The sequence below is a fragment of the Orycteropus afer genome, unplaced genomic scaffold (assembly GCF_000298275.1).
Source record: "Orycteropus afer afer isolate SDZICR_OR568_19922 unplaced genomic scaffold, OryAfe1.0 scaffold00123, whole genome shotgun sequence".
NCBI classification, from domain to species: Eukaryota; Metazoa; Chordata; class Mammalia; order Tubulidentata; family Orycteropodidae; genus Orycteropus; species Orycteropus afer.
Genome location: NW_006921710.1, coordinates 5,980,966 through 5,999,153, shown reverse-complemented (window position 1 = coordinate 5,999,153; position 18,188 = coordinate 5,980,966). Strand labels below are relative to the sequence as shown.

At 52.3% G+C, this 18,188-nt stretch overlaps 1 protein-coding gene across 1 annotated transcript in view; it reads left to right on the top strand.

Annotated features, from left to right (window-relative positions):
• The first annotated feature begins 851 nt into the window (after positions 1-851).
• Positions 852-18,188, top strand: part of DNM1 (dynamin 1) — a 47,661-nt gene continuing 30,324 nt past the window's right edge. The window contains exons 1-4 of the mRNA XM_007944275.1: positions 852-1,012; positions 17,020-17,093; positions 17,366-17,515; positions 17,865-18,068. Of these exons, the coding sequence (XP_007942466.1) occupies positions 852-1,012; positions 17,020-17,093; positions 17,366-17,515; positions 17,865-18,068 (589 nt within the window). The remainder of the gene's footprint in view (positions 1,013-17,019; positions 17,094-17,365; positions 17,516-17,864; positions 18,069-18,188) is intronic.

Sequence of the window (18,188 nt, the reverse complement as noted above, 5' to 3'; positions counted from 1 at the left end):
ATCTCAAATGTCTTCTCCTCAGAGAAGCCCTCTTAACTCCCTTCGGGTTAAAGTGGACTTTTCACATCCATCTCCCCTTACATCTCCTGTTCATTTCCTCCATCCTTCTTACTATGTTATTTTCTCTTTTACTGCCTCATTTATCTGTTTTTTCTTTCACTGTCTATTTCTATCACCTCAGTGTCAGATTTCTGGGCGGTAAAAGCCTTGTCTATCTCGTTCACTGCTGAATTCCCAGAGCCTAGAACACGACTTGGCTCATAGTTAGTACTGACTAAATTATTTGTTAAATTAATGTCCCATTTTTTCTCATTCTGAAAACAGGGAAACTGAGTCCAGAGGTAAGAAGGGACATTTCAGAGACAAGTAGGTGTCAGAATCTAGAGCTTCTAGAAGCAGGGAAGCTGGGTGAAGCTCCAGGTCAGGAGACTGACCTTGGAGGAGGCCTATTTTCTCTCCAGACCTCAGTTTCCACATATGTAAGATGGAGTGAGGCAACCAAGAAGGCCAAGGGGCCTGGTACTAAAGGTGAGATCCCTCCCATTCCCAGAAATGAGATTCTGGGAGCACCACCCACGCTCCCCGGACTCCGCTAAAGCTCCCTAAAAACCGCAGAAGGAGAAGACTACAGCCCCCATGGTGCCTCGGGCGGTGCCTGCGCACAGCGGCCGGTCAGCAGGGTTGCGTGCGCCCTCTGGCGGCGACTAGAGGCGACGCGACGCTCGCATCCCCGAGGGGCGGGGGGCCCGCGGTGCAGGCAGTCGGGGCGCGAGGTTGCAGCGGCGAAGCGGGAGCCGAAGTCTGGAGCAGGGGAGGCTGCCGAATCGCAGCCTGCGGGGCCCGCCGCAGCCATGGGCAACCGCGGCATGGAGGACCTTATTCCGCTGGTCAATCGACTGCAGGACGCTTTCTCTGCCATCGGCCAGAACGCAGACCTCGACCTGCCTCAGATCGCCGTGGTGGGCGGCCAAAGCGCTGGCAAGAGCTCGGTGCTCGAGAATTTCGTAGGCAGGTAAGAGCGGCGCGTCCCGGAGCGCAGATCCTCGTCCCCCGGGCACCCTGGATCCTAGCCCCCGGTCCCGACGGCGCCGCGATCTCGTAGTCCCGGGCCCTGCACCCACGGACGGCGCGCCCCCCATTCCCAGTCAGAAGGAAGCAGCCCTTCCCCCCGCCACCTCTGGAGCCCCTTGGGGGCGGCAGCGCCCCCAGCTCGTCTGCAAATGTTGTCAAGCTACCGGCCACTGTATCACGCCCCCCTCCTCCGCCCATTCTTTAGGGAAGACAGCGCTCTGAGGAGACCCTGGCAAAGAGCTGTCTCCCCCACCATGGGCACTCAGGGGCCGCGCGTTACTCAGCGCCCCCCTTCGGCTACAAGAGTCCCTTGGAGAGGGCAGCACCTCAGGGCAGTGTCTCCCAACCCAGGCTCTATGGAGGACAACCGCCTTCCTCCACCGGAATACGTGGGCATTGGCAAGCCCTCCCCCCACCGAAGAGGACATAGGCCCGTGGGCACTGGGGGCCAAGCACAGTCTCCCCCCTTTCTCACACACACACCTCTGCAGCTCCCAGTCGCCATCCGTGCGCGGCAGCGCGACAGAGGGGGAGGCGCGGGCTGCAGGCTGAGGAAGGAAAGGATGGAGGGGTAGGGGAGAGAAAACCCGCTTCTGATCCTTTTCTAAGCAGCCAGCCCCTGGCTCCGCCGCCGCTCCTGGGTGTCAATGTCGGTCTCCCCTTGGCCTGGCAGAGGGACTGCGATGGAGGGAGAAGGAAGCGGAGGGCGGAGATGACTAAGACAGGGAGGGGGGATGGGGCGAGGGGGGGAGCCATTTGCAGAGCCTAATCCCCCTCCCGCCTCTGATCCCACAAGGCGATGGGAGGGCCAGGTGTCGTGGAGTGGGGGGGGGTGCAACCATAAAGACAAAGGGTCCTGGGTTGAGGGCAAGTAGAGTTGTGACCGTCCACCCCCAGGCTCCCCCAGGAAAGGGGAGGAATGGATGGCTTTTCTGCTGCGGACTAGTAGAGAGGGAGGATGGCTCACTCTCAGTTGCTGGAGGCCGAAGGGGAGGCTGAGCAGACCTTAGGCGAGTTGACACTGCCCTCCTGCCCTCTGTTCCCCTCCCTTGCCTTCTTTCGAAGTCCTAGCTTGCTTCCAACGACCTTCAAGGCAAGCTTGGGCTGGGGGCAGGGAGACAGGGGCTCCTTCCCCCAGAGAGACAGCAGTTCTAAGGGGTGACTTCTGGATCCCAACGAGATTCTGCTGTGAAACCTCCAGCAAGTCCCTTGCCCTCTCTGAGCCTCAATTTCCCCATCTGTAATATGGGCATTTGGTCTTAATGGTCATTTTTACCACCAAATAATCTGGGGGAGCCCAGGGCCAGCCCTCAGGGTGAGAGGGAGAAAACTCAACTGGAGTCATGTATCTGTGGGCTGTAGGAAAGGCGCTGCGGGGGCGGCCGGGCCCATCTGGTCAGCAGAGGAGGAGGCTGTCTGTCTCCGGGGGACATGCTCTGCAGAACCCTCTCCTGTGCACGTGACCTCAGAACTGCAGGGACACAGACAAGAGGCACACAGATGAGCCCCTTCCCCGAAGGTCCACAGCCCAGGACAGGGTTTGTGTGGGGGGGACCCTGCAGACAGCAAAGGCCAGAGGCCTTGATGTTTCTAATGTCCCTTACAGACATCTAGCAGATCATAAATGACAGGAATACGGTGTTCATACTTCACAGTGTTCGTACTTCACGGTGTTCATACTTCACAGTGTTCATACCGTATTCCTGCCATTTATGTTCATGCATTCATTTATGTGTCTACTGAACACTGGCTGAATGGCTGCTCAGTGCCAGGCTGTGTGCTCTGCATAGGGCACACAGAGGAGAGCAACTGACACCCTCAGCTCCCATTAGGTGAGCCCTTCTCATGTGCTCCATGCCATGCTGAACTCTTTACAGGTGTGGCCTCACATTAGCCCCAGGAGACAGGTACCATGAAACCTACCTTACAGAATAAGAAACTGAGACTCTGGAGGTTAGATGCCTTGGTCAAGGTCACACCGCCAGGAAGGGCAGTATTTGTTAGACTCCAAAGCCCAGGTTCCTAATCTTGCCCCTGCACTTGGCACTGGGCACCAGGGACATGCAGGTGTGTGGCCTCAGCTTTGGGACATTTGACAGCTGCTGTCCTGCCTTCCTGAGAGGATGTTCCAATGAGTGTAAAAGTCCTTCAGCAGCCATGTGAGAGGGAGGTGTTGGTAGTCAGCTAGGCTTGGAAGCCTATAGGTATCAGGATAGACCTGGCCTCTGCCCCCTTGGAGTTCACTGTGCAGCGGAAGAGAGGCCAGTAAGCAGATAGCAGGGCTGGGCAGGCCAGCTGCAGCCACAGGAGTTGTGAGCTTTACTCCAAGAAGCGTAGACTCTGGCTGCCTTCCTCCATACCCCCAATGCCCTTTACCCTGGCCCAAGGCAAGGAGTGGACAGGAAAGCATTATTTGATCCTTATGAGAGCTGGGGAGCAGGCCAGGGCTGGGACACAGGCAGGGAAACTGAGGCTCTATCCCTGCCTGCTCTCTCATGGGCTCCTGACCTCTCCACCTAGGGCTGGGTCCCCAGGGCCAGGCTGTTGAGCATAGTAACAGTGGCTCTGCCTCCTGGGGCATCCTGAGAGCCAACCCCCCAAGGGGAGGAAGTGGAAAATGTATAGGAGGAAGTAGAGGCTGCTCCACGCCAGGCACCCAGGAGGACCCTGCAGTCAGCTCTGCAATGCAGATAGCCCAGCAGCTGTCCAGGACCTGTGCTACTTCCTCATCCCCCTTCATAGAGGGGACAACTGAGGTTGAGTCCTTCAGTCATTCAGTAAATAAATACTCATGGAGCGTCCACAGGGTCTCAGCACTAGAGATTCTAGGGTGGAAAAGAAAAGGCCTCTAAGTTCCAGAAGGGAAGACTCAGAAATAGTACACCTCAGCAGTTGTATGGTAAAAAGACAACTGGAGAATGTGGTCAGTGTGGGAGGAGGGAGAAGGGGTGCTTTCCACAGGGACATCAGAGAAGGTCTTTAGAGGAGATGGCATCCAAGGTGAGATAAGAATCTATGTGACTAGCTAAGTGGCCAGGCTGAGAGAACAGCAAATGCAAAGGTCCTAGGGCAGGAAAGAATTGAATGTGTTTGAAGAATAGAAAAGACCCACTATGGCTGGTGTTTGGTGTGAAAAGGAGAGACGGATCCCTGAGGTAGGCAGGGGCTAGATCCTCAAGGCCTCATGGACCATGATGAGGAATCTGGGCTTATTTGCCTTACTGCCGGAAGCTTTTAGGAAGCTTTTAGCTAGTGACTTAAGCTGATTCTAGCAAGTATGTGACTTTCAGGGGAGGGCAAGAGAAGAGGCAGGAGCTTGGTGAGGAGGCTGCTTCGGGGGCAAAAGGTGACAGAGACCCAGACCAGGGCTTAAGCAGTGGAGAGGAGGAGAAGGGGTGGAGGATATATTTTGGAGGACGGACCAACAGGACTTGCTGGTAAACAGAATATGGAGGGTGAAGGAGGGAGGAATCAAGGATGACTTCAGGATCTGTGATGGAGCGGACAGGTAGATGGAGGTGCTGTTAACAGAGACAGGGAAGTAAGTTTGAGGGGAAAGTAAGAATAGGAGTTTGCTTTTGAATGTGTAGAGATGAGATGCCTGTTGGATTCCTAAGTGAAGATGTCAGGTAGGCACTTTGGTGATATAAATTGAGAGATCAGGGCTGGATATAGAAATTTGGAAATCCCTGGTATATAGATAGGATTTAGATCCATAAGAGTAGATGAGGTCATTTTGGGAGCATGTATAAACAGCCAAGTGCTTGGGCCCCAGAACCCACATTTCATGAACAGATCCTTGGTGCCCCAGGCCAAAGGGGCCTCACCCTTGGTTGCATGCCCCCCCCCCCAACACAAGAAGAGGAGTGAATGTCTTAGGACAGGCTTCCAGGCTCCAGCTCCCCTGACCTCACTTGCTCTGGTGCCTATTCGGGCTGACAAATGGGAAGTACCCACCCTCCCTGCCCTCCTGGTCCCTGGGTGGAGGCCAAGGTCAGTGAGAATGTGGCAGAGAGGCCAAGAGCTTGGGCTCTGGAATTGGATCTGGGTTTGAAGCCCAGCTCTGTTACTTACAAGCTGAGTGACCTTGGGCATAGTTCTTAAATCCTGCTCAGTCACTATGTCTTCATCTGTAAAATGGGAATAATAATAGAACCTTCCTCCTGGGATTGTGGTGGGCGTTGAGATCACGCCAGTGAGGCACTCAGGGTAAAAGCCTGGCAGAAGGACGTGCCAGTTCTATTCCTGCCTGGGCACAGTCGGGCAAGCCCTTTGGGGTGGTGCAGGCAGGAAGGTGGGCTGGTGTGGGGATGGGGGATCTTCTCCATCCAGGTTGTGGCACAGAATGTGGTGAGTGAGCCTCTGCTCATAGCCCAAGGTGCAGCCTGGCTGGCAGGGTTTTGAATTTCCCCAGTGACTGCCTACCCTCCAGCGCAGGGTCTCAACCTCCCATCAATCCCCTTTCCCTTTCTTTCTCGTTCTAATCCCAGCAAGGGTTTGGTGCTGATCTCCAGCTTCTAAGAACTCTTCTCTTTGTCAGACCCGACCTGACATGGGAGACAGCTCACTCCCTGCTATTAATCTCTGTCTCTTTGACTGACTCCTTTGGTTGGGATACTTCTTAGTTGTCCCATTTGCCAGATTTGGAGACTGAGGCCCAAGAGAATTAGGGGATAATTGAGACATCCTAAGCAAAGTGTCACTGGCCTGGAGGGGGAGGAGGGATCTGACATTTATTTAGCACTTACTATGTGCCAAGACCTGGAGTTACAGCAGCAAACAAGACACACAACCCTGCCCCCAGGAGACTCCCACCTGGCCAGAGCAGATAGACAGTAAGTCACCAAAGAGTTCATTTGTTGTAGATTTGGAAGAAGTGTGCAAGGAGCCTAATATTGAAAAGAGGAGACAAAAGAACTGGATGGTGCCCAACTACCATTAGTGAACATTTTGATCAAAGATTCTATAGAAGAATCCTGATCAAAAGGGGGGAAATGCAGAACAAAATTTCAAATTCTCATTGACTCCAGACTTTCTGGAGCCAAGAGGGCCAGATGAACCCTTGAAACTATTGTGCTGAGATGATCTTTAAACCTTAAACCAAAAATATTCCCTGAAGTCTTCTTAAAACCAAACAATAGTTTAGCTCAACTAGTAAAAAACGTCTGCCTGGAATGTTATGCTCTTATAAGAATGGTCTATATGGGATCAAAGTGACAACAGGAACTCAAAAGATTAGATAGGAACCTTAGGGGGCAGTGAGTTTATGTTAATGGGGGAAGAACAACTCAGAAAAGGAGGGGGAGAATGGTTGCCCAACTGGAAGTATGTACTCAATGTCCCTGAATTGTACACATAGAAACCCTTGAATTGGTGTCTGTTTTGCTGTGTATATTCTCAGGAACAACAAAAGAAAAGAAAAATAAGAGGAGGGGAGTCTTTGGAGGTCAGAGAAGGCCCCTTGAAGAGGTGGCATTTAAGCCTGGACCTGAGCAAGAAAAGGAATTGGTCAGGCAAGGTGTGGGAAAAAGCACTCCATCTGGAGTGCCTTCTCTTGACCAAAGGGCCAGGTGGAGGTGAGAGGGAGCTCAGTAGGAGGGGGATATGGCTGGGGCCCTCGGTGAGGAGCTGAGGCCAGGAGTGGGGCTGGGAAGGTGGTGGAGGAGGTGGCCCCATTAGAAGCCCCTCTTCACACCCCTCTCGAGAGCTTGTGTTGCTGCAGGACAGCCACACTCTGCTTCGGCCTCTACATGCTTAGAACATGCACCTGCCACATGCTAAGTGCACGCTGTCTTTGGAGCCCACTATGGAAATGTGCACACCCCAATTCCCTGCCGTCAGCCCCACCCCCACCCCACTCCAACCAGTGGCCCAAAAGAACCTGGAATGAAAGGTTACCCCAGCAGACAGCATCTGATCCCGGTGCCAGAAGAGTCAAGTTTCCTGGGCCTTGGCTAGGGTCAGAGGGTCAAAACCCTGATGCAGGGGTGGCGGAGGGGGGGTGCCCAGAGAGGCGCTGGGCAGGGTAAGGGTGGAGGAAGCCCGTTATGGGCACAGTGTTATTAGGCGATGAGCGAGAGCCAAAAGAGAGGCCCACGTGCTATGGGTCTCAATATTACATTTATAAATCCAGCTAAGGAATTGTAAAGACAATACATTCTGCCCTCCTACCTTGACAAACACACTTTCATAACAACTTGGTAGGCTGAGTTTAAATTTAGAATTCAAACTCCTCCACATTCCACAATGGGACGTGGAGACATGGAGACAGGTGGACCCTCTTCCCAGGCTGCCCCTCTCTTTGCACTCCATCCCATACCCCAAGGGGCAGGGCCTCCTGTGCTCCCATGTAGACACCCAGTCCTAACATGCAGCTTCATCTACACCCCCAGCAAAGATCCTTTCAAGCCTAGGGCTATTCCCCACCCTCCAGCCCCCAGCAGTAAGGTCAGCCCGTTGGACAGCACACTGCAGAGATGAGCCTGGAGTCCCACTTTTTTACATTGTGGGAACTGCTTGAGGGGGAGTTCTAGGGCAGCTAAGTGTGGTCTAAGAGGCATGTTCTGTCTCCAGCTGGGCATCTTCCCTTTGCCCCTGGGGACCTCTCGCCCCATGCAGAGCATAAGGCTGGAGAATGGCCAGAGAGGAGCCCCTAAAATGTGGGACCAGCTTACCAGTCTGATAGAGCCTGGTGAGACCTCCAATAGAGCCTGGTGAGATGGAACCTGGTGAGACCTCCAAGACGGCTCCTAGTTACCATTCAGGTCTGGAATTGAACTCACTCCCTGTGGTTTACAGCCAAACAATACTCAAGCATTTAGGGTGAACATTTACACCAGGTAGATACATTCCGTAGAACAATCAATCATGGGAGATCAGAAGGCAGTGTTTACACACCCTGGAGAGAACAATCATGGGAGAAGGAAGGGCTGCTTATGCACAGGGAGACAGCTCAGGGCGCAGAAGAGTATGGAGGGATGGACATTGGGAAGAGGTAACTATGGGGAGGAAGTGGGAGGGGAGCTGTTGTATTGTAAATTTTGGTCAATGACATGAGACAAAGTGTATGTGAACTGCTGTATGAAAAGTGAATTTACTCTGTAAATCTTCACCCAAATCAAAATAAAATTAAAAAAACAAACAAACAAAAAAAAAAAGAAGGCAGTGTTTACACAGGGAGATAGCTCAGGGGGCAGGAACACATAGGAAAGGACTCAGGGAAGAGGTAACTATAGGGAGGAAGTGGGAAGAGAGCTGTTACATTGTGGGAAAATGCAGTCAATGTCATGAAACAAAATGTGTATGAGCAGCTTGTATGGAAAATGAATTTGCTCTGTAAGCTTTCACCCAAATCACAATAAAAATTAAAAATAAATAATGAAATGTGAGACCAGTTCTCCAGGTCTAAGGACAGTACTGATCCTTGTCTTTTTGGAACCAACAGCCTGTTAACAGAGGAGCAGAGACAATCATCTGTGGTATTAGCATGCAGAAATGGCACAGAGGGGGTAAAGGACCTGCCTTATGTTACGTAGTGATTGAATTAGAGGCAGGCCAGGAACAGGCACCAGGCCTCCTGCCTCCAGGCCAGGTCTTTTCATGTGTCTTGTCGACCCTCTTCGCCCCTAGCCCATGTGCACGTGCACACCCACCCACCCAATTTCTCCTCCTCTCTTCTCCCTGCTCCATCTCTCTGACACTCCCACCCCTTCGTGGTTGAAATCTGGCTGTAGGGAAAAGAACCATTTGGAGAAGGCAGCTCTAGAAACTTGGAATTGCTACAAGCAACAGGGAAATGTGGAGTATTGGGCTTGGAAGGTATTCAAGACAATCTCCTAAATGGTGCCTTCCCAGTGCCCTGGGTAGAGGCCCTGGGATCAGCCTCCACCCAATTCAGTCCTCAAGCCCTGAAGATTCTGCCCCCAGTCTCCCTGCCTGTCTCCGCCTCTGCTGCCTCCACCTTCCGCTTAGCAACTGGGGCAGCCTTCTCTCTTGACTCCCCGTCCTTTCTTTGCCCAGTGGTGTACAAGATCAGCACATGAAAATACCTGGGTTTCTATCACCAGCAACAGGCTATCTGCTCTAGCCTCCCAATCTCTCACCTCCTTCACCTGAAGCCCTCCTTGGCTCCCCTGCCCTCAAAACAGAACCCCAACTCCAAGCTGGGCTCCTGAGGCATGCATGATCCAAGCCTGCTTCCCTCCAACTACTCCCTGTTGCTCTACCTTCAACCAGGCTAACTATCTTGCAGTTCATGGAAAAAATGGGCCATGCCTTCTCTCTCATTCTGGGGTGCTGTTGCATGTACTGTTCTCTGCCTGGAAAGCTCTTCACCCCGCCCTTATCTTCCTCCTTCACTTCTTTATCCTCCAAGTCTCACATCAGCCAACACCTCCTCCAGGTTGCCTTCTCTGACCACGCTCTCCTCCCATGACTCAACTTAAGTGTGGGCTAGCTAGGGCTCAGTTCTCTCCCAGGATAAAGGGTTGTAGAGAAAGAAAAAGCCTGGATACGTTGGGATGGGAGCTCCCGACAGACAGCAGCTCCAACCATGGCCATCTTTTGTCTGTTTATTACCACATTATCTTTTTATCATTCCAGCTCAGATGCATCTGCTCTTAGCACAGGGGGAAGACACTGCCAGAGACAGGGAGAAAAAATGCAGGCAGACGCATGCCCACCTCTAACTGACTCCTGAATTGAAGAAAACACAAGGTGGTAGGACATTCCAAGCACCTAGCACGTGGCAGGTGCTCAGTGACCAGGTGTCACCACTAGACATACTCTGTTAGTGCTGGGCCAGGCCCTTCTGCAGCTGGCAGCTCAGCAGATCCCCTCAGCAGCTCTAGGAGAGAGCTGCTGGACTATGCCCTGTCTCTTTGATGGGGAAACAGGCTCAGAGCAGGGAAATAAGTTGGTGGTAGAGCTGGGGTTCCTTAGCATCAAGCTGCTTGTGATAAGAAATAGATCCAGAGGTACTTCCATATTGCATGGTTTGGAAAATGGCTAGCAGCTACCAAAGTCTGGGTAGGATCCCAGTGCACGTGTAGGCACGTGACTTTGTCTCTCTGAACCTCAGTTTCTTTCCCTGTAAGATGGGGAACCTGATAGCACTGATCTCCTACAGCTGTTGTGAAGGTAACTGAGATGATGCAGATTTTAAAAACAACTTTATTGAGGTACAATTTACATGCCATAAACCCATCCGTTGTAAGTGTACAGTTCAATGATTTTTAGTAAATTTAGGGCTGTGCAACCATCATCACAATCTAATTTTAGAACATTTCCGTCACCCAGAATATATCTCATGATCATGCAGATTTAAAGTCCCTGGCGGAGTCCCTGGCAAACAGTCAACACTCCATCAGTGTTATTATTAATAGTAATAACGAAATGTATACTGTAGTTAGGGGGTGCAAATGGTTAAGTGCTCAACTACTGGCCAGAAGGTTGGGGATTCGAAACTACCCAGAAATGTCTCGAGAAACAGGGCTGGCAGTCTGCCTCCGGAAGGTCACAGCCTTGAAAACTCTACGGAGCAGTTGTACTCTGCCGACATGGGTCTCCATGAGTGAGGACTGACTCAACAGCAACTAACACCACCACCACCACTATGGTTGTCCCCAGGTGTTGAGATGATGGCTGGTTTTTATTTGTAAAATATTGCATGCATTTTCTGAAGTTCTTTTTTCAAATGGAGAACAAATGGCTTTTAAAATGGGAGGCAAAAGGGAAATCTATTTCTATTTTGAAAATATAAAATCACCACTTGAGAGAACTAAAGAAAGGTGGAAAGAAAGAGCGAAAGAAGGAAGACGTGAAGGAAGGAGGGAAAGAAAGAGAGAGAGGAAGGAATGGAGATCATAGGTTTCCTTTAATAAAGTAGCTGTGGGAAGATCTCTGGATTGGAATCCAGAACCCTGGGCACCAGAGCTACCCCATCACCAACTTGTATCATGACTTTGGGCAAGACTGCACCCCCCCCTCTTTTTTTTTTTTTTTTTGCCTCAGTTAAGGGTATGCAATGAAGGTGATAGTGGCAAATCTGGAAGAGCTCATCTCTAAAGCATTTATTTAGTGAGTGTGCCAGGCTCTGTGCTGGGGACATGGTGGTAAACAGGACCTGCACAGCTCTTGCTCTCAGGATCATCAGAACATCCAAGAAAACCAAGGTCACCTCTGCCCTGAAGTGTTCAGACCTCAGCTTGAAATTCATGAGCTGTGTGAGATGGGCACACCCAGGACCTGTGGGACAGTGGGAACAGAGAGGGACTTGTTGCCTGGGGCCAGTCTCACCTCCTCCCAACTGTATTTCTTGGCCCACCTCTTCATCCTTGCTCCCATCCCAGTCTCCATTTCAGGGGCATCTCAGAGCCCACCCAGCCCTCTTGCCTTCCACCCCCAGGGTCAATATTTGGCTGGAAATATCCCGGCCCACCCACACCCTGCCAGCCACCCTCCAGGAGACCCACGTTCCAACTTCTTCACTGCTACACCCCCAGTGTCCTGGTTGTGAGGGCCCAGCCTATATTCTTAGCAAGCTCAAGTTATCCTTATGATTTATAATCATGCATTCACTTATATAAGCCTCACGGCAACCATTTTACTGCTGTGAAAACCAAGGTTCAGAGAGGTATGGTCATTTGTCTGTAGCCACACAGCTCCTAAGTGATAGTTCTGAGATTCAGTGTTGAGACTGCCCAACATCTGAGCCCAGGAAACAGAGGCATTATAAGAATGACCATCATCAGGTACACACCAGACCAAGCATGCCACTTTCTGGGAGTTCTTTGCGTTCATTGTTGCTGTTGTTGTGTTGTTATGTGCCATCGAGTTGGCCCCGACTCACAGCGACCCCTCCTTGGGTTTCTGAGGCAGTATCACTACAGAAGTAGATTGCTTCATCTTCCTTCCAAGGAGTGGCTGGTGGGTTTGAACCACCAGCCTTCTGGTTAGTAGTCAAGTGCCTTAGGCACTATGCTAACAGAGCTCCCTTGCGTTCAGTAGGGCCCAGTAATCAGCATCCCTGAGCTTGGTCCCAGATTTCAGGTCCTAGAGTAGCAGTGGTCAGTCAGCCCCTTATTGGTACTATTTCTCCAGATCCCTCGGGGGATGACAGTGCCAATTCCAGTGAGGGTGTGTGGTGCTTTGAGGTCCCAGGAAGTGTTTATTTCACCCTCCCTGCGCTTCAGGTTTGAAGGCGCCTCTGCAGATGGCAAGGCAAGGCCTCCCAGGGAAACCACCATCTGCCCAAAATGAGTGGTGAGAGCTGGCATGCTACCATCCATCCGCCCACCCTGGGGCGCAGCGCACAGCCACCGTGGCTCATGGGCCTGGCACACTTCTCTCAGGGCACCTGTTCTGTCCTCCCTCAGCCTAACCAGGAGCTGGAGTGGGAGGTACAGGGGGCGGCCCTGGCTGGAGGTCTAAGCGACTGCATCCTAGCTGGAGATGCGCCCAGGAGGCTGGTTAATAGAGCGCTATGGGGAGTGTGTCCAGGGGAGGAAGGAGCTGTGGAGGTGCTGAGCATGACTGGTTCTTCCAGGAGTATTGCCTGGGCACCTAGTACATTCCAGGACCTGTACTGGGCATGGGGATATGACAGTGTACAGGGGCTCACAGCCCACATGTGGGAACCAGCAGGTCCTCCTCCTTGTCTAAGTATGAAGTTGAAAAGCAGGCCTTCAGGGTCCTGGTCCCATCTCAGCCAACTCTCTCATTGCTGTGTGGCTTCATAGCTCCCTGTCCTTCTCTGGGCCTCGGTCCCACCCTCTGGACAATGATGCTGGAATGAGATGCAAACGTCTCCTTGATGTCCATCATTTCCACCTATCATTTCATAGATTAAATTCACGGTCTGGAGGAGGTGAGGAGGAAGGGTCTGTGGGGTTTAGGATTGATTCCCTTGCTGACATTTGGGCTGGGGGTGGGTGGGGTGGTGGTCCTCCTATAGAATAAGAGTCACATTGCTGGGCAGCACTCTTGAGCTACTGAGCACCTACTATGTACTGGGCACGGGCTAAGCTCTTTCCATGAAAAACAAAAATCAAACTCACTGCCATCAAGTAATTTCCGACTCATTGCAACCCCTCCTTGGGTTTCTGAGGCAGTACGTCTACAAAAGTAGATTGCCCAATATTCCTTCCATGGAGTGGCTAGTGGGTTTGAACCACCAGCCTTCTTGTTAGCAGTCAAATGCCTTAGGCACTATGCTACCAGAGCTCCCTTTCCATGAAAAGGCCCCATGCCTCCTCCTGCAGCCACATGTGGCTGTAAAGAATGTCCTGTTTGTAGCTGAGGACTTTGAGGCCCAGAGGGAAAAGCAGCTTACTCAAGGGCACCGGGCTAGGGCTAGGCAGAGGCATGATTCGGACCCAAGACCAGGACTCCTGTCTCCTAACCCCTAAGCCAATGATCCTTAGACTTGAAAACCAACACCAAACCCACTGCTATCAAGTGGATTCTGACTCATAACGACCCCCATTAGGTCCCCATTAGGTTTCTAAGGTGGTAAATCTTTACAGAAATAGATTGCCTCATCTTCCTTCCACAGAGCACCTGGTGGGTTTGAACTGCCAGCCTTCTTGTTAGCATTCAAATGCCTTAAACACTTTGCTGCCAGAGAGGAAACATGAAAATCACCTGGGGATTGGGTTTAAAAATCCAGATCCTGCCCTTCCTATCCTAACTGCCCCCACCTCCACCCGGAAACCACCTCAGCATGTCTGAGGAATGTGCATTTTAACAAGCTGCCCAAGGAATTCTGATGCTGGCCACATGAGGGCCAGACTCTGGGCACCTGGGCCATGGCAAAGACAGGGCCTGTCCCCACCCTACACCCCCTTCCCCTCCCTCACACGGGAGATCTTGTTGAAGAGCTCTTCCCCAGACGTGGCCCTGCCCTCTAATCTCTGCTTCCCATAAGCTGCTTGTCCTTTAAATAGCCCTGGGAGGCAGTGACTTGGGGCAGGGTGGTCCAGGCCCCTGATAACCCACCGCCTACCACCCTGGGCTCCCACACCCTCTGTGCATCCCCACCCCCTCGGGTCCACATGGCTGGGTGAGCCCATCTCTGCAGGGGGAGGCCTCTCAGGAAGGAGCTCCCGGGAAGGTCCCAGTCTGTGTGTGTGTGTGTGTGGGGGGGGGGTGCTCTCTGTGGGGAGTCACATCTTTCCCCACCCATCCTGTGGTTTCCATGGCAGCAGAAGTTGCCATGGTGTTGCTAAGTGAGGAGCCAGTGGGGAAGAAGGGTGGTCCCTAGGTCCCCATATCCACCCCTGTCACTGTGAGACCAAATGTCTTATTTCCATAGTCCTAGGGGACCACCTAAAACTAGGAGGTCACCTCCCCAAAGAAGTCAGTGAATAAAGGATAGGACATAGAGGCAGGAAGTCCCTCTACTCCCCCATCTCCCAGTTAGTCACCTCCTTCTTTGTGCTGCCTGGTACACCTCCATTCTAGCACATGTCACACTGCATTGCATTTTCTGTTTACTGTCTGCCTTTCTCACCACAGAGGGAACTGTCTGACTCATCTCCTATCCCCAGGGCCCAGTACAGGGCCTGGCACCAAGCAACTGCTTGCAAATATGCCTAGATGGAGTGTAATCGAATTATATAAAAATCCAAGACTGGCTTCTTGGTTTTAGGGGGCAGCATAGTTTGATGGAAAGTTCCTCAGGCTTTGGGGTCCAACAGACACTCAGGTTTGAATGCCAGCTCTGACATTCCTAGTTAGGTGACCTTGGGCAAGTCTCCACACCTCTCTGAACCTTAGTTTCTTCATCTGAAAAATGAGCACTGTTTTCTTGGGGTTTTTTTAATTTAAATTTTTATTGTGACTTGGGTGAAAGTTTACGGAGCAAATTCATTTTCCACACAGCAGTTCATACACATTTTGTTTCATGACCCTGACTGTGATTCCCCACAATGTAACAGCTCTCTTCCCACTTCTTCCCCGTAGTTACCTCTTCCTTGTGTCTTTCCCTCTCGTGTACTCCCTGCCCTCCCCCAGCTGTCTCCCTGTGCAAACACTGTCCTTCTGTTCTCCCATTGCTCTAAGGAGTGTATCTACCTGGTGTAAATGTTCACCCTACATGCCTGTCTATTGTTTTGCTCAAGCCATGGGAATGAGTTCAGTTCCAGACCTGAAGGGTAATTAGGGGTCAGAGAACTGTTTTGACAACTTGGGGATTCAATTTCCTGAGCTTCTCTTGTGTTCTAGGCTCTGTCCTAGGCACTAGGATACTGTGGTGGACAGACAGATGCAATTCTTGCTCACCTGAAACTCAGTCTTGCAGGAATTAATCATTCTACCTGGCACCTAAAAGAGCTCTTGTGGTATAGTGGTTAAGGCATTTGGCTGTTAACCAAAAGGTCAGTGGTTCAAACCCACCAGCCACTCCACAGAAGAAAGATGAGGCAGTCTGCTTCCGTAAAGATTTACAGCCTTGGAAACCCTACGGGGGTTGTTGTGAATTGGAATTGACTCAGTGGCAGTGGGTTTGGTTTGAGTTTTGGACCTGGCACCTAAAAAATGATTAATAAATGCAAGAGATTAATGAATGAAGGATTTAACATCCTCCTCCTTCTCCTTTAGAATGGCTCCCCCAGCTCCTGCCTGGATTCTTCATGACTCCTCCCAACACACTCTGCTCTCACCCCAAATGGGGCAGGATGAGGATGCGGGTCAGAAGAGGCCTCCCCAGGTCTCCAGAGGAAGCCTTGAACCTAGGAGTTTGGGCCTACTCTCTTGTCTCCAGAATCCTTTGCCTCTGGGATGCAGGAAGCTTTGTGAGGCCAGGGGCAGGCTCTAGGGTAGCAGCAGGAAACCTGGGTTCTGGCCCCTGCTCTGCCCGAGCTTCAGTGGGAGCCTGAGTGTGTCCGTTCCCCTCCTGGGCCTCTGTCTGTCTTCTCATGAATGAGGTGGCTGTCTGGATCTCTGGGGCCACTTGGGCTGTGACCTGAAGATCCCATGACTTCTGGTTCCCCCAGCCTGATTCCTGGAGGTGCCTCCACCCTTCTGCTTGTCATGAGCAGGGTGGGGCCAAGGGTGAGGGAGATGAGAAGAGCTGACAGGACAGAGAGAACCCACACCCGAAAGAGTCAGCCAAAAGCATGGCTAAGGCTGAGGCTGACATCAGCATGAGCAGATGTCTGCGTATAGACTGTCAGGCCTGGGGGCAAGGAATGCCTTTGGGACCCCTTAGTCCAGTCTTTCAGAGGCAAGAAGGGGGCTGAAGGGCAGGGAGCTTGCACTGCAAAGTCAAACAGACCTAGGCCCAGGTCCTGCTCTGGCAGATACTGGCTGTGCAACTTGAATGTCTCTGAGCCTCGGTTTCCTCATCTGTAAAGGGAAAGATAATAACAGCACCTGCCTTATGGGGCTATATGTGGAGCCTGTGAGATATTGCCTACAAAGCACCTGGCACTCAGTAGGCACTTCAGAAGCATGAATGCTTTTCTTTGCCTCCTCCTTCCCCTGTCCCAAGTCAGCTCCAGCCAGATGGGACCTGGGGAGGAGGAAGTGAAATGCTGTCTTTCCTCGCAGCAGAAGGGAAGGGGAGGTGCAGCTCCATTTCCTCTTTGGCTACTGGACATTTAGGCATGCCTCAGTTTCTCTTGGGCTGAATGGCAGTGGCCAGGTTGAGGCAGAGACTTCCTGTTGGCTCAGAACCAACATAGGACATGTCTGAGAGAGATCTGGGAAGTTGTTGGTCTTGTCTCTTGGCAGCTCAGATGCGTAATTTCTGTCACCCAGGAAAGCTCAGGGAGCTCTTTCCAGCTTTCTTGACTGCCACCTCCTCCGGGTGTCCTGAAGCCCTTGGGTGAAGGATGGGGCCAGCATTTTTAGGGGGCTTTGGAGTTCCCAGTGGCTGGATAGGTGCCCCTGGGACAGAGCAGCATCCTCTCAGACCTTGACCTTTCTCTGACCCCAAACTCATTGCAGGGACTTTCTGCCTCGAGGATCTGGCATTGTCACCCGCCGCCCCCTGGTCCTGCAGCTGGTCAATGCTACCACAGGTACGAATCCTCAACCACCAGCCTGCCCCCTTTGTCACACCCCTGTCGTGAGATTCAGCCTGGCCACTGCACTTGCTTGGCCAGGGGCTTCCTGTTTTGGGCCCCAGGTGGACGATAGTGATGAAAAGACATAACGGGGACGTGTCGTTGTGGGGGAGGGAGGAGGAGAAGACTATGTTTGGGGGGCTACGGTGTCAATTTCCGATGGGGGAGTGGAACCTAGGTGGGAATGTGGGCTATAATGCCTACTCCCTCACCCGCTTTTGGGGCAGAATATGCTGAGTTCCTGCACTGCAAGGGTAAAAAGTTCACCGACTTCGAGGAGGTGCGCTTGGAGATCGAGGCTGAGACGGATCGGGTCACTGGAACCAACAAGGGCATCTCACCAGTGCCCATCAACCTCCGCGTCTATTCGCCGCACGGTAGAGACCTGGCGCCGCCCCAAAATTCTCTGCGCACTCGCTTAACCCCGCCCCTCGGAACAATTTTCTTGGTCCCGCCCCTTTGCTGGCGGCATGTGCGTGCCCGGATCCTGCCAATTCCGCCCCACAGTGACCCCTCCTCTGCTTCATCCTACCCAAACTCCACCCTTCACGACTCCTCCCACTTATGGTCACGCCTCCAACGGGCCTCGGCTTTAGCCAAGCCCGCTCCGCCCACCTATGACCAGGCTCCCAATCGGATCCTCCCTAATCCGGGTCTTCTTCCTTAACCCCTCACACCCATGGCCACGCCCCTCACCTGAGCCCGCCTTCTCGCCGCCCTGTCCAGTGCTGAACCTGACCCTGGTGGACTTGCCCGGAATGACCAAGGTCCCAGTGGGGGACCAGCCTGCCGACATCGAGTTCCAGATCCGGGACATGCTTATGCAGTTCGTCACCAAAGAGAACTGCCTCATCCTGGCTGTGTCGCCCGCCAACTCTGACCTGGCCAACTCTGATGCCCTCAAAATTGCCAAAGAGGTGGACCCTCAGGGTAGGTTTCCACCCGGCAACCGATTCCAAGGCTCTGGGCATCTATTCTCAGCATAAGAAGCAGTCACTGGAAGGGCTAAGCAGAACAGTGACGATGAGATTCATGCCTTTGAAAATCATT